Raw genomic sequence first — 16,258 nt, 5'->3', positions numbered from 1 at the left:
GCCTGCTCTATATTATTTATTCAAAACTACTTATTTATTCAAAAATGGTGCTACCTATTAGGGAAGGAAAGCAGAAAACACACTGCCTACTTGACTTTCCTTTGTTTCATGTTATAATGTTGAAATATGCATGGGAAGTTAATTTTAAGACGAGCTCATCTTTCTGCCCTCTCTTTTAAGAACTGTATTTAATTTTAAAATCTTGCAATAATCAATCTACTAAAAAAAGTTTTTAAATGCACCAGTATTTTTGGAAAAGGTTAGAGAAGAATAATATCCTTTACCAATGGTCAAAATATTCCACATTTTTCCTTCAGTTGGTTCAAATTTGCATATCCCCTATTTCTTATCTAAAACACATTATCTGATGCATGTAGCAATTATCACATTATTATAGAAAGAATACTCAACATTCTTCCATATAAATTCAAACACAGTGCTTCAAAAGGCAACAATTCATGCATCCAAGTGAAAGTCATCAAAAGAACAGAAATGTAATGGCAAACATCCCATGTATGACTTAGTCACAATGTGTTAAGTTCATCCTTGCTGATTATTAATAAGCAGTCTCTTATCTGAGAGATTAATTTCATATCAAATAACACCATAAACAGAAAAGATATAATGGGGGGGAATAACTATATTGCACAGACAATATACATTTTGAAGTTCTGTTTGCTTTAAGAATTGTCAGCTGTGAGAAGTGTAAATAAAAAACCAAGTACCTAAACAAAGAATAAGAAAGATTTTCCTGTTGAAGCTCCAAGGAATTACAAGGGTCAAACTGCAAAACCAGTACCATCACAGTAAAAACAGAGTTATTATTACCTTTATTGTCAGAGTACAACATGTGTACAATGAGATTGGCTGAGCCTTCCATCGTGCATCTCCACCCCCAACACAACTCACAGTGAGGACAGAAGTCCCTAACTCAGTCGCAATCTTATTACACTATGTGACCTTGTTGTACAACGCGCCGGCCCCACAAGTCTATCATACTATGTTGACATGAAGTTATTTTCCGTTCCAAAGTCTGACAGCCCACGGGTAGAAACTGTTCTTCAGCCTGTTGGTGAGGCTGGCTATGCTTCTATATCTCCTACCCGATGGTAGGAGAGTGAAGAAGTGCTGACTGGGATGTGAGTCGTCCCTGAGAATTTTTCTCACTTTTCTAAGACAGCAAGCCCTAGCGATGTCATCTAGTGGTATCGGGGAACAGCCCATGAAGTTTTGTGCTGTGCTCACCACCCTCTGTAATGTCTTTCTATCCGCGGCTCTCAAGCCAGCATACCACACTGTAATGCAACATGTGACGATGCTTTCTATTGTGGACTGGTAAAAGGAGGTCATCAGTCGTTGTTCCACTTTATTCTTTCACGAGACCCTAAGGAAATGGAGTCTCTGTTGGGCCTTTCTGGCCACCTGGGTTGTGTTGATTTTCCAGGTAAGATCTTTGCTGAGGTAGACTCCCAGGAATTTAAAGGAGGAAACTCTCTCCACACAGCCCCCTCGATGTAAAGTGGGGCGGGTTCCTCTCTCTTTTTCCGGAAGTCTAACACCATCTCCTCTGTCTTGCTGATGTTTAGGTGCAGGTTGTTTTCTAGGCACCATGAGGATAATTTTTAACCTCCCCCCTGTACACTGTTTCGTCTCCACCTGTAATGAGATCCAATATGGTAGTATCATCTGCAAACTTAATGATCACAGTGGATGGGTCAGACGATACACAATCATGTGTGTACAGTGAGTACAGGTAGGGACTGAGCACACAGCCCTGTGAGGAGCCAGTGCTAAGCTTCAGTGAGCTGGATGTGACAGACACAGCCCTCACTGTTTGTAGTCAGTCCCTCAGAAAGTCTTTGATCCAGTCGCAAATGGAAGAGGGAAAATCCAAGGCAGTCAGCTTTTTGATAAGGATGCTCGGCAGAATAGTATTGAAGTACTGAAGGCCAAGTTGACTAAACTCTATATAGGAAGCTGTCTTATACTGTACAAGATCATAGCATTATCTCTATACTGACTGATATTAGGTTTCCTGAGTTTCAGCCACCAATTCCCAGTTCTGTGTGGAAATGTCCAGAAGTGAATCCCTGACCTTGGACAATAAACAGCAATAGCACTTAGACTTATATACCATTTTATAGTGCTTTACAGCCCTCTCTAAGAGGTTTTACAGAGTCAGCATATTGCCCCCAACAATCTGGGCCCTCATTTTACCTACCTCGGAAAGGATGGAAGGCTGAGTCAACCTTGAGCCTGGTGGGATTTGAACTGCCAAATTGCAGGCAGCCAATAGTCAGCAGAAGTGGCCTGAAGTACAGCACTCTAACCACTACGCCACCAAGGATCTACATAGCAGTTTACACTGAATTTTGGAAGTTTGAATCCAGGATCTTCAAGTCAGGTCACTGAATATTAAAGTGTGTTTACTATGTTAGCAATTCTTCTTATAAATTTCTATTGTTTTTCTGTGACAATTCAGTTAGGATTTTATAAAGAACTAATTAAAAGTCTCCCAAAACAGATGCTCCTGCAAATGTATTACAAACCAAACAAAAACAGAAACTTGGCATTCTAGTTATAAAATGTTGAGTAGTCATTCACTTCTGATCTTTGTGAACCAATGAACATTTCATCATGATTACCCATCAGTAACTACTTTTTTTGAATTCCTCTAAGTTCAAATTTGTGATATCATTTGAAAATACCTAGCCATTTTGTCTCCTGCAGGCCTTTTTATTCTATTGTTTTCAATTTTTCTAAGCATCAGGAGCATTTCCAAAGGCCTGCTTCTACATCATTTGTCATTGTTAGTGCTTCCAATGAGTTGTCCGGTTTTACTGTATCCAGTATTGAATGGTTTGTTGTTATTATACTCTCACATTTTCTTCAGCATCATAATTCAAAGGCATTCATTTTTCTTCATTTAACCTTTCTGAGGACCACGTACTTCCACTTACAACCACAATTGAGCCCCAAATTTCTGTTATTAAGTAAGACATAAAGACATTTGCTTCATTTTATGACTTTCCTTGCCAGTTCAGTGAATCTGGCTTCCCCATTGACTTTGCTTGTCAGAGGTTCCCAAAAAGTGATCACGTGACCCTGGAACACTGCAGCCCTCATAAATATGACTCAGTTGTCAAATGCCTGAATTTTGATCATGTGACCATTGGCTGCAATGGTCATGCATGAAAAACAAACATAAATCACTTTTTTCACTGCTGTTATAACTTTAAATGGTCACTAAAATGAACTGTTGTAAGTCAAGGACTACCTATAATTAATAGTAATAGTAACTTTGTTGGAACTATGATCTCCCTACAATTCAATATTTTGTCTTGATTTGTCATAGTCCTTACTTATCTGGTCCAAGCAGCAGATATCTTTATTTCATAGTTAAAGTCATCACCTCCATAGATTTTTGAGTATTAGTTTCCCTAGAGTACCTCTTCACTAGTTTGCATGGAATTGGCACTTGTAGTTGATATAACATTTGCTTTTAAAAATTAATATTATTACAGAAAATAACAGCAGCTTTTGCACATCCATCTTTCACCTTCTATTAGAGATTTTTTAAGTGTTCCTCACAACCATCCAACTGGTATCAACAGTATACCTTAATACTATTTTCAGTCAATTTAATTTCTATTTCTGATTTTCTCCTCTAGTTTTGTCAAGTATATTTTGCATATAAGCTAAATAGATATGACACTGCATAACTTTGATATGCTTCTTTACTAATTTTGAACCACTGAGTCACTCCATATTCTGTTCTAACTGCTACTGTTGAGTGAGAATATGAATTGTTCAGTATGTAGATGACTAATAGTATGCACCCTTGCTTTAAATGCTGAATAGGGTCAGAAAATAAATAAAATAGATAAAACATTAATTGCTTCGATAGCGTCATTGACACAATAAACATGAATTTGAGCAAATTCGGAAGGACAGGAGAGCCTTCAGTGTTATGGTCCATGGGTTCGCAAAAAGATAGGGGAGCTTACAGTGCTGTGGTCCCTGGGTTCACGCAGAGACTAGTCTTTCCAACTATACAACAACAAAATATATTAATAAAGACAAGCAAATAGAAGTTTCAGTGCCTTATTTGGGCAAAGGATGGTCAGTCCTTTAGTCTCATATTCTGGGAAAAAAGGTTCACTTTCAGATTCTTAATTCATCCAGTATGAAATGAATGCCAGAATTTTGGCATATGATCGCATTTTGGGTGCTTGACAACTGGCTTTGCGACTGCAGTGTCCCACAGTCACGACAATTTTTTTCCTTTTTTGCCTCACTTACCTCCAGTTTCTGACAAAAAAATGGGTATAATGGATTTGTTTAACTATCATCACGTTTTGCTTAACAATTGCCAGGAAAAAAATTCCAAAAAAATGTGTTCAGTCATGTGATGCCTCAACTTATGACTGCAATTTTAGGTTCAATTATGGACATAAATCAAGCACTCCTTATATTATGCCACAAATGAGCATAGAAGTGTTGGACATCAGTTTCATTTGCAGTTAGATCACAGATCTAGATTACTGTAATATCAAAAGGATTGCTTTGATTCAAACCAAGATAATTCTGTCATTGACTCTAGCACTTCTTTATTAATCATGACATCTATTGTTGCTTCCACAATTTTAATGTCCACAGTAGATGCTCTTCTGATGTTAAGTGACCCATTGGACTCCACTGATTTCCAGAATTTCAGCATTCAGTCTTGACATTTTTGCTGATATGGTTCCGACTTTCCAAGTATCAATAACAAGTACATATTTACAGCAGTATATTTCCTTTTGCCTTTGGACAAATCAACCAAATCACATCAACCACAAATACACACACACAGTGCCACTTATAACTGTCCTATGCTCCTCCATAGCAATGGAGCTCATGTTCCAGTATCTTACAGACATTGTTCAGGTTGTGAGTATCTATTTGGTTTTCTTGGAAGAATATTGGAAAAGATTGCTATTTCTTTTTCAGTTCACACCAAGAACAATGCATAAATTATTAAAATGACACAAGAGAATTACCAACACTAAATACTATGCAGAAATGGGGATGACGACTTTTTCAAAATTCTGCCAAATCAAGGGAATTAAAGAGAACTTGTCATAACAATTACAGGTAGTCCTTGACTTACAATCATTCATTTAGCGAGCGTTTAAAGTTACAATGGCAGTGAGAAAAATGACTTACAGCCATTTTTCACACTTATAACTGTTGCAGCATCCCCATGGACATGTGACCAAAATCAGGATACTTGGCAACTGGCATGTATTTATGATGGTTGCAATGTCCTGGGGTCATCTATCACCTTTTGTGACCTTCTGAGAAACAAAGTCAACGGGGGAGCAATTAATGTTACTAACTTAACAACTGCAGTGATTCACTTAACCACTGTGGAAAGAAAAGTTGTAAATTGGGGCAAAACTCACTTATTAACTGTCTTGCTTAGCAACATAAATGTTGGGCTCAATTGTGGCTGTAAGTCAAGGACTATCTGCACATTAATTAAAAAAGGCTGAAACTGACAGGCACATGGAAACTGAGGAGACAAAAAAATACTAGCACCAAATGGAAAAGAATTCAACTGGATCTGTTCCCAAATGCTGCCCTCATTTTGCAACAGAGGCTCAGTGACCAACGCTGACAAAACATGTACTGGAATTATACCAATGGCTCTGACTTCATTTTCCCCCCTCACAAATCTATCCCTTAGCAACTTGCTGGCTAATTCAAAACAGTACAATAAAGAAATTTCAAGTGGAAGCAGCTGTCCCTATAAGCTTGTAAGCACTCCCACAATGGATAGCAAAGAAGTCATCATAGGTTAGGAACTAGAATGAAAAATAGATATAAGAAAAAGTAAGAGAAACATATCGATTCCCTAGACTAGAAAATACTGTAGGAAACAATTGATAAAAAAAAAACTATGCTTTCCAGTGACATTAGAAAATGGATGGCATATACCCTCTTTTTCTCTGCATAATACTTGCTCTCCTCTTCTTTTCCAAGGACAATAGGGCAGCTTGCCAGTCTACAAGGCTGCCCACTGCATATTAACGAGATTCACCACAGCCAATTCATTATAAATCCAAAGCGGTCTTGTGCCACTTTTCAATTCCAGAAATTTGAACAAAGTGCATCAAAAAGGGAGCGAAACACTGTATTGGTTTAAGCAGTCAAAATGTCAAACAGTTAACATCCAGAATATCATTACTAATATGGCCTCAATTTCTGATAGTCAGCCCATATATTGGATATATTATTTTTTAAGAGATGTTCAGAGTATTTTGAAATTATTGTATTTCCCTCAAACTTTTTGCAAAGTTTGTTGGCTAAATACTCCCTGTCCTATTTTGAGAAGAAGAAATATAAGGGATGGCCTCTTTTGAACTAAAGATAAAGGTACTGTTAAAAACTGTGTATACTTCTACAACTTTCTCTTTTTTAAAAAAAATCAGCACACACTAACAGACAGATAAGAGAATAACAGAGTTGGAAGGGACCTTGGAGGTCTTCTAGTCAACCCCCTATTTCAGACAAATGTTGCCCAATCTCTTCTTAAAAACTGCTAGTGTTGAAACGTTCAACACTATTCAATTTCTGGAGGCAAGTTGTTCCACTGATTAATTGTTCTAACTGTCAGGAAATTCTCCTTAGTTCTAGGTTGTTTCTCTTCTTGATTAGTTTCCATCCATTGCTTCTTGTTCTGCCTTTAGGTGCTTTGGAGAATAGGCTGACTCCCTCTTCTTTGTGGCAACCCTTAGATCAGGGGTGTTTAAATGTGGCCTGCAGGGTCAGCCTGGAAATAACAAAGGACTGGCCCATGGTGCCTCTGGCAGCCAAAATGGAGCACAGGGGGGCTGTGCAAGGCCTACCACACCCCATTTTCGGCCTGGACAGCCTCCTGCAGCACTCTTCCAAATTCATTTATGTAGAACTCAGAAATGTACACCAGAATCCTTCTGTGAGGGAGATGGGTGATTTCTACATTTGGTAAACAAAGGGTTTTTTTTGCCAAAGGCACCACTTCTGTTGACGATTGTAGTGCACATAGGACTGAAGCAAACAGCAGGTGCAGATAGAGGCAAACATGGTTGAAAATGCCAGTTTTACTTACTTTCTTCTATCACTTCTAAACAGCAGATTTCAGGAAAGGGAGAAATAGTTCTCAGAAACTTCAAAGTGATCTCTTACAGAAGCCATTGGAAATTAGAAGGTTACAAGTCAGTGGTGGGATTCGAAAAATTTTACTACCAGTTCTGTGGGCGTGGTTTGGTGGGCGTGGCAGGGGAAGGATACTGTAAAATATCCAGTCACAGGTGGGATTTGCCAGTTCTTCGAACTACTCAAAATTTCTGCTACCAGTTCTCTAGAACTGGTCAGAACCTGCTTGAATACCACCTCTGGTACAAGTACCTTTTGGACCACAAGCTGCCCAATTTAATCAGGTAAAGAGTATCCTTCAATCCTTTTTATATGAGAGGGTATTTCCTATGCCATCTTCATATTTATGAAAAAGGAACTATTTCTTTTTAAGAAAAAAGAAAAAACATAATCAGCACTCCTGTTTTGAGTATATTCTTTGCTGTATGTACTCTGCAATGTAATGTCCCAGCTCCACATAAAAGAACTAAATAAAAACTGCACTGTGAATGCAGTAGTTGACAGATCAGAAGAAACTGTTGTTCTTCTGGCAGAGACTGGCTTCCTTCTTCTAACACTTTACATTTTACCAGCATCTTGTTCTCACTTATGGGGTCCAGGACAAACAAGGCCTTGTTATCAATGTTGGCTCTGAAGTTGCCTTTGCTCTCTTGCTCTCCAGAAGTCAGTGCAAAGCAGTCAACAATGATTTATCAACGGAAAGGTCATGGCAAAGAAATAAGACCCTAGCCTAGCCTTTCCCTCTACATGTTTTGAAAGTACAGGGAAGTATTTTGTTTTATTTAAAATATAAGGTAGTATCCAGATAGTACTACACTGTGTAAATTGTCAAGCTTTTATATCCCACTAAACCAACAGGTAGCTGGTTTGTTTTGGGTTTAGTGTGTTATTCAATCCCATACTTAGCTTGTGAACAATGACTTAAAAATTTAGAATGCAGCATGAACATAACAAACTTTAGATTAATGAACAAATTATGAATAAGCAAACTACACCATGTACTGATGTAATGAAATGTATGAATGACCTTGAGGAGTGAAGGAAAAGAGGCTGCCTGTGATATATTCTGTTGAGAGAGGCAGGAGCCTGCAGTCACTTAACAGTAAGAAAAAAAAATAGGAAATATTCACTCTAATGGTTCAAACAGTAAAAAGTTAAGGCAGAAAGTTTGTGCCTTCAAACTTGCAATGTAGAATTGCAAGAAGGTAGAATATTGTCCTGTTTCCTGTACAGTTTACTTGTGAAGGCTGATATCTACATAAAGCAAGCATGCATTAGTGTCCAACAGAAGCCCCCTTCAAGCCACATAGAGCTAATTGCATTTTTCATCTCTACCTCAGCTATTGCTCTGCCCTTGTTGCTTTCCTTACCACTTCTCAGAACCAGCAGCTATGTTGGCTGGGAATTCTAGAGTCTTCAAACATACCTGGAAGAAGCAAGTTGGGGAAAGCTGCCCTAGAATTACTCTAAATTTTCAGTCTTTCTTTACTTGCTTGTGTTATTTTTGGCAGGCAGTCAAACAAATAAAGTCAGAAGTAAATATATTCCAATAGCAATAGAAGAAAATTATTCCAAACTTTTTCAAACAGCGGCTGCTGTTTATCAGCAGGATCAATTTCATGCACTAACAAGTTATACGTTTATGCTGCCACATGCACCCTCCTGAACTTATAATTATCTTCAAAAAAGCACTAAAACTCAAAGCATTCTGAGATTACTATTGTAGTGATACACCTTTTATGACTTATGTCCAGTTGCAGCTTTTTTTCCTTGAATAATGTTCATTTTGGGAAAATGTGTCTTGTTTACACTAGATTAAGAAATGGAAGAGGCCTGCTGAATTCTGTGGCACATAGTAGTTAATAAGATGCCTCAAAGAAATTCACTGTAATGAAGATTGGAAGTCATTCTTTACATTTATATTATATTCTGGCTTTTCTCTTTCTTTTCTCCCCCCCCCCTGCATTTTACTCCTGCTATTATTTGTTTAAACTTTATTTCTAGAATTAGATTTTACCATTATAATAAAACACACACACACACACACACACTCACCATCTGGTGAGTGCCGAAGCCACAGTCACAGATGAGACCCAGAGCACGCAGCACTACATCAGTAAGATGGCACCCAAAGATGAGTTGCTGAGAGAATGCCTGAGGCAGCAGCAGATGTGGGAGGAAAATCAAGCGGAAGAAGTGCCATGGCAAGATAAGACCCTGCATGGGATGTACCATCGAGAGATAGCTGAGGTGGCAGATATTGGGAAATCCCACCAGTGGTGGAAAAGGCTGGACTAAAAGACAGCACTGAGGCACTGATCATAGCAGTACAAGAATATCAAGCACCAGGTCCACAGAAGCAGAGGTCCATAGGACCCAAGGTGCAGGATAAGCAGAGAAGCTCCAGAGATAGTTCAACACACAGTAGCAAGGTGTGAGATGCAGGCTGGAACAGTGTACACTGAACAGCATAATCAAGTAGCTGGCATTGTGTACAGGAATATCTTTACAGAATATGAGCTAGACCTTCCTAAATCAAAAATGGAAGATTCCACAAATGATTATGGGAAATAAGAAAGTTAAGATTCTATGGGACTTCCAGATCCAGCAGAGAAGCAGGTATTGGCCAATTAACCAGACAAGAACCAAAAGAAAGTGGAGTGATAGATGTAGCGATACCAAGTGACAGTATGAGAAACTACCAGGGCCTGAAGGACAAAGTCCTTTTTTCTTCATGTAAATTGCCTGTATAAACAACAAGTACCACCATTTCTGCTCCAATCATTGCTTAAAGGTGAGAACATGTTAGCAAGATTACACCTGATAATTCCAACTTTAACTATGAAATATTACAGATTTCATACAAATACAACTGCAAAATAAAAAGTTCTGGAGGACAGATCTGAAAACTTTAAATATTCTACACCAGAAACAATGAACCTCTAATTACAGAAAATAATGGGTGCAATTCCTATCTGAATAGCTGTGTCTCAATAACAATCAAAGATATAATCAAGATAAATTGCAGAAAATACCGTAATTTTATAAGGTGCAATGTGCAATTATGATACTTCATTACAGTTATCGTTATATAAGTTACGATAAAGCAGTTATAGTAGTATGTTAAGTATATAAAGTTGAATTATATAGTATTTAAGAATATGGTATTTAACATCTAATGGAAAAAGGCTGACTTTATCAAACCTGGGGTTTGGCAAAGAAAATTACTCTACATACTGGTACATAGGAAAAAATGTGCTCTTAAGCTCTTTATCAAGCTTTCAATGGCCTTACATTCTAAAAATGAAAAGATGGGAGTAATATGTTTCTATATGATCTAGATATACTATGTTAAATATTGATCCAGTTTTATATTCATATGCTATATTTCCTTTTCTTTTACAATTTCCTTAAAGTTCCAGTTTAAAGCTTATCAGTTGTACAGAATGTTCCAAACTGCTTAACATATGTTTAGATGCCATACAGTAAAACCTTACTTCTAGAATCAGCATTAAAATATTAAAACATTAAAACAATGCCATTTTAGCCTGCTATTTGGAAACCGGACTCATTCTTTGCTTTAATTAAAAACAATGATCAATCCAGTATACAGCCATGCTATCTATACAGACCTACTGTCACTCAACAAGAAGAGTAGGCGGCTACGATAGAAGCTAAATGTTATTTTATTTATATTTAAAATTAATTGAAATTAAATGTAGTTAATGTGATTATTCTTCAATAATGTATTTAACAATTTCCTTCTTCCATCCAAATAATTATTGAAGCTTATTTTTGAAGCTTATTTTGATCTGCTGCAACTAATACATTAAGAGAAAAGTACAGTATTTAGCATGGCTTTGCCACACTTTTCCTGGAATTTCCAAATGTATCCAGGACTATGTGAAGACATTTTTATACATCTGATAAAGCGGACTCTAGTACTTGAAAGTTTATGCCTTTAAGATGAAAAAAAAAAAGAATTTTACATAATATCTGTGTGGCTCATATCTCCAGAATAACAAAAGCTCAATCCTAAAAAGAGATGGGAAATTATTTTCCCTTCAAGAGTGCCATGCTGAACACAATGTCAAAAGTGGATGAAACACCTCTTAGCCAACTCTTCTGTATCCATTTCAGCCCACCCTTAAATACTTCAATAGGCTGCTAAAAGAGAGAAAGATCATACTTGGTAGAAGTCTGAACTATCTGCTTGCGAACCATTTAGGCCAAGGGCTACAACTTATCCAAAGCCTGATTCTAAAACCAAAATTACAAAAGTCTCTTTGTTGGCTTTCTTTTCTTCATACCATGTACTTGAGCTGTAATGGACACCAATTCTTGTAATATCCAGCAACCTGGGGATTATGGGAATTCTAATTAAGCAATTCTAAACAGCATTAATTTAGAGAGAGAAGGTTAGAACAGAGGTCTTTAAACTTGGCAACTTTAAGACTTTTGGACTTCAACTCTCAGAATTCTCTAGCCAGAGGTTAGAACCTTATTAAGACAAGTTCATAAGAAAATGAATAGTTGTCATTTTCTCTCTCTCAATCGATTTCTCACCCTAATCAGAGGCTGGATTTGTACAACACATGAGACTATGTGTCCTTTAGTATGTTGTGCAAACTGAGCCAATGTGGTTAGTTTATTGTTCAGAATGGAAGATAAACTGAAAAAATTGGTACAAGCAATCTACAATTACCTTAACCAGAGGCAAGCATGCTGTGGAATTATAGCCAAATTCTCCCAAAATTAGCTTAACAAACATGGTTTATTCTTAAATAAGAAAATAAAATTGAAGTACTCAGAAAACAAACTTAGAAAGTGTTTTTTTTTAAAGACATTAATTCAATCCATTACCTCTTCTGAATTCTCTGTTGCATTACCTCCATCCTTTCCACTGCTGCTGCTGGCCTTTGTAGTGCTTTTAGTAGATTTTGGAGGCTCCTAGAAGAAAGGCAAAAGAAATGAAAGATACAAATGCAGAACCAGCCAAGCATATTTAGATGCAGTGATCCACAAAACTGTCCTCAAGATAAGTGCCGGTACCATGCAAGTAAAAAACAGACACTTTCCTATAAACAAAACTGCTATACTATACCATATTGCACAAACTCATGTAAATTGAAATCCTTTTCCCAGCATAGGAGAAAGATCTGTGCAAAGCAAACCACTGTTGAAGCAGTTCCCCAGAGTGATTTGTTTTCCTTTTAGAATGGTCACCCAATTTTGTGAAGCCCTTCCCTCTACCCCACCCAAAAGTGCCTGTTTGACTGTAGTTTAGAATGAACTATTGAGTTTCTGCTGGGCTCTGCCAAGACAAGTGAATCTAACTGATATTTTTCAGTGGGATTTTCTTAGACAGCAAAAAATTAAAAGAGAGAGAAATTTGTGCCAGTTTAAAGATCAACACATTTATCTAAACTCCACAAGGTACATAACAGATGCATACTATATTCTGAACTAAACTACAATCTACAAAAATGTAGCCCATAACAAATCTGTTAGACTTACTGCCAGAAGAGATTTGATAGATTTTGCTACCAAAGACAGCAATGCAATGAAAATAGTAATAGCATAAACTGAATTGGTCCTACTGTTTGTTGTGAAACTAGAGAAACTAGAACTGATATACTTCTACTTTTATGACAAGAAAAAAGGCAAAGTATAATTATCATCATTCCAAGCAAAGGCAAAAAAGTTTCCACCTATCCTTTAAGTATTCAAAACATATTGTCAGAGGTACAGTACTGGGTTTTTTTAATGACTTTTAAAAAAATCTGTCACTTATGGCAACAGCACAATTCTAATAATGTATACTACAGGAAACATTACTGCATTTTGTTCAAAAATTTTGAATATTGTGTTTCACCTTGCAGACTACAACATACCCTACTGGTGGATTAAACTGTATGTATCTTATACAGGTATGAATTGTGTCTTTTTCCTTAGTTACAATTTAGATTTCCGTTATTCTTTTTTGGGATGCACCCAAATTATGTTAGGACTATGCAAAATCTTACAAAGTTGATATTTAGAAACATATTTAAAAGAGGAAAAATATAAGATGCAGGAAAAAGAAAACCCTAGAACATACACAATATACCAGCAGATGAGTCCTATAGATGTCTTCTCAGACATAAGCTTCCTGAAATCAACTGAGCATAGTTGTAAAAATGTGTAAAACGTAAATGTGTCAAGACTAAATACATGCAAAATATATTAAGCTCGAAATACCTGTTTGAAGTTTGAAACAAGCTTTTCCAATCCTACCAGAACTGTTCCAACCTACTTTGAAGTTAAAATGGCGATTTAGCACTCAAAGCACTTTCAATGATGTCAGACAAGTTTGAATTTAAAATGTTTTATATACAGTCAAATATTGGAGGTTGAAGCAAGCTATTTTTGCCAGTTCAAACTGTTGATGCCTTAAAATAGTCTCTTCTAGATTGCTAAAATGCAGTTTTCCAGGTTTTAAACACCTATCTTTCTCAGCTGGAATACAAAAACACAACTGACCTCTAGATAATACAAAGACATATTTGTTGCTATCTAGGACACATCCAGATTTTTACAACCTAGACAGCACTATTGTTAGCTCTAGACAGAACTATTGTACTTAGACATGAACCTGAAATCTGCAAGGAAAGCATGACCATTTTCCATTACTGGACATGCCATATTTCTCAATCTTAGACTTAGCATGACTGTGTACTCTACAAGGGCTACCTCTTCCCTGTGATTGATCAATGTATTTCTGTCATGCATTGTATATGCATTCATGAACTTCACACCAATATTACCTCACATTCTACTAAAATATTCTTTATTGGTGTGCCCTTTTTATTATTTGATCAGATCTGTGCTTATACTCTTTTTTGTGGATTTCTGCAACCTAGAGGAGCAAATCCTACCACCTACTTGCAATTATACACAACTGTATAAGTACTGTCAATTACATGATTTTGTAGATGTGTCCATTTAAAATCTACAGATTCTCCTCAACTTACAACCATTTATTTAACAACCATTCAAAATTACGACAGCACTGAAAAAAGGGAATTATATTTATGATCACTGGGGTGTCCTCAGGGTCATATAACAAAATTCAAGCACTTGGCAATCAATCAATATATATTTATGACAGCTGCAGCATCCTGGGGTCACACCAACCTTCCCAGGGGATTTCCAACAAGCAAAGTTAAGAAGAATGACAGATTCGCTTAATGACTACAGCAGAAAAGGTTGTAAAATCAGGCATAATTGACTTAATAACCACATTGCTTGATTGCTTCCATCCACATTGATGGAAGTTCAGGTCATAACTGTGGTCATAACTCAAGATCCATTTGTACTATGCGCCAGTATCCTCAGTATCTACACAATGTATTTTGCATCTGCACATATGGCATACAAAATATTTCCTGACACAAAATACTATTTGTTCAAAGTGCTCCTTTCTCAAACACACAAACTTTAAGCATCCACACACTTATATTTTTTGTATATTAGTCAAGTACGTGCACCATTGGAGAATTATGTCAGCCTGCACATGCACAGCCCTTGAATTTGCTTAATCTCCAGCTCCTTAACAATGTTTTTGGAACAAGTACACAGTTTTGTCTATATTTATCTTAGGTATTGCACAATCTAGTAAGAATGGCAACAATGGCTGCCATGTGTTCTACAACTTCCTAAGTAAGTGTAATGCTGAATAAGAGGGCAGTCTCTTTAAGCCTACCTATCTTCCATACAGATGTCTGCAAGGCCTATCTATGTCACAGTGTCCATCTGCATACAAAAATCTGCATGAACGTGGAAGACCAGGGGATAACACGCCTAACAAAGAGAACAGTGCTTCTGCAACTACTCGCATATTAAAAATCTCTACTACCAAAGTGAGAGTGTGCTTTTTTTCCCACTCTTTGTAGCACGATCTTCTGTATTGTAACACCGGGGCAATCTCTACCAAATCGTCTCTCCTGTTTCCGCAACCAACCCTCCTCCTTCTCCCTTCCCCACCTCCGCAATTGTCTATGCATCGTGCAGTCGTCGTCCACTTTCCCCTTTCTCCCCAACCCGCCGCCGCTTTTGCACATCTTAATCTTGAACTGTAATCATAGGAGCACCGGCATTTTCCATTCCGCGATGCAGGTACATCCATAGTCCTTTTATTTATGAACAGGCCACTGAAACGCACAACTTCGATCCGCCTTTCCTCTCTGGAGATTCCTGCGAGAGTTGCACGGTTTTTTTGTTTTATTTAAGCCGGTTTTCCCTCTAAACGCCTCGCACTACAAACCCCGCCGCCAAAGGCCTTCGCCAGAGGTAATCTAAACTGCATTGTCTGCACCGTGCGTGTCAGTATAAGCGCGCCGGGGCGACGTCTGCATGTGTGGCAAACCTAGGTCTGCTTGCACGCAGGTGTGCCTGGATCGCTTCCTGGAACTGTTGCACGACGCGGATCCTGCGACGTCCGAAAGGACTGCTGTGACTCTTACAAATAAAAGTGCTGCAGCAGCCCCCGTAGCCGCCCTGCCAGCCTGCGGCTTGAGAGACGCGCGGGTGGGGAGGCTCCTCTCCCGGCGGAGGCCCCGAACTCGGTCTTTGCCAGGCCTGGGCATGTTTTTTTGGCACGAGGGCATTTCCGTCTTCCTAACAGAGCATCCTCCCGGCCTACCCGTTTGCTCCCCTCACCTTCTCTTTTTTCAGCTTGTAGGGCATCCCGGATCTTGAAAGAACTACGAGCTGACCCGCTCGGCCTCTCCCGCCGGCTCGGCCTCCGCTCTCGGTTGTCCTCACTGTCGCCCGCCTCCCTCTGCGCAGGAGTGGCAGATCCTGCCGATTGGGCCGGCTGCCCCCAAACCGCCTGACGACGGATTTGTCACGTTTACCTCATTGGCCAGAGGTCATGGCAGCGAATTTTCTCATTGGTTGCTTATCTCAAGCCGTTTTTGAAGGACGGGAGAGAGGCGGGAGGAAATGGGAGAGGTTTTTGCCAGTTTGCAAAGCAATTGTGATTGCGGCCGGGAGGGAGGGAGGGAGGGGACGAGCACAAAATGCTCGGCGGCTT

At 38.3% G+C, this 16,258-nt stretch overlaps 1 protein-coding gene across 6 annotated transcripts in view; it reads right to left on the bottom strand.

The window, feature by feature from the left end:
* Positions 1–16,005, bottom strand: part of PPP2R5D (protein phosphatase 2 regulatory subunit B'delta) — a 61,694-nt gene extending 45,689 nt beyond the window's left edge. For 4 of the 6 annotated variants that reach the window (XR_015749075.1, XM_026684028.2, XM_087962267.1 and 1 more), the window contains exons 1-2: positions 15,883–16,005; positions 12,046–12,132 (exon numbers count right to left, since the gene is read on the bottom strand). Coding sequence is in view for 5 of the 6 variants with exons in the window: in XM_026684028.2 (XP_026539813.1) it covers positions 12,046–12,132; positions 15,883–15,909 (114 nt within the window). In the remaining variant the exon portion in view is untranslated. The remainder of the gene's footprint in view (positions 1–12,045; positions 12,133–15,882) is intronic. The other 2 variants (XM_087962277.1, XM_087962283.1) reach the window with 1 other exon arrangement.
* Positions 16,006–16,258: the final 253 nt, after the last annotated feature.

Source organism: Notechis scutatus, chromosome 1, assembly GCF_049901735.1.
Source record: "Notechis scutatus isolate UNSWTSFEM ecotype Mainland chromosome 1, rNotScu1.2, whole genome shotgun sequence".
NCBI lineage: Eukaryota > Metazoa > Chordata > Lepidosauria > Squamata > Elapidae > Notechis > Notechis scutatus.
This window is presented reverse-complemented; position numbering and strand designations above follow the sequence as displayed.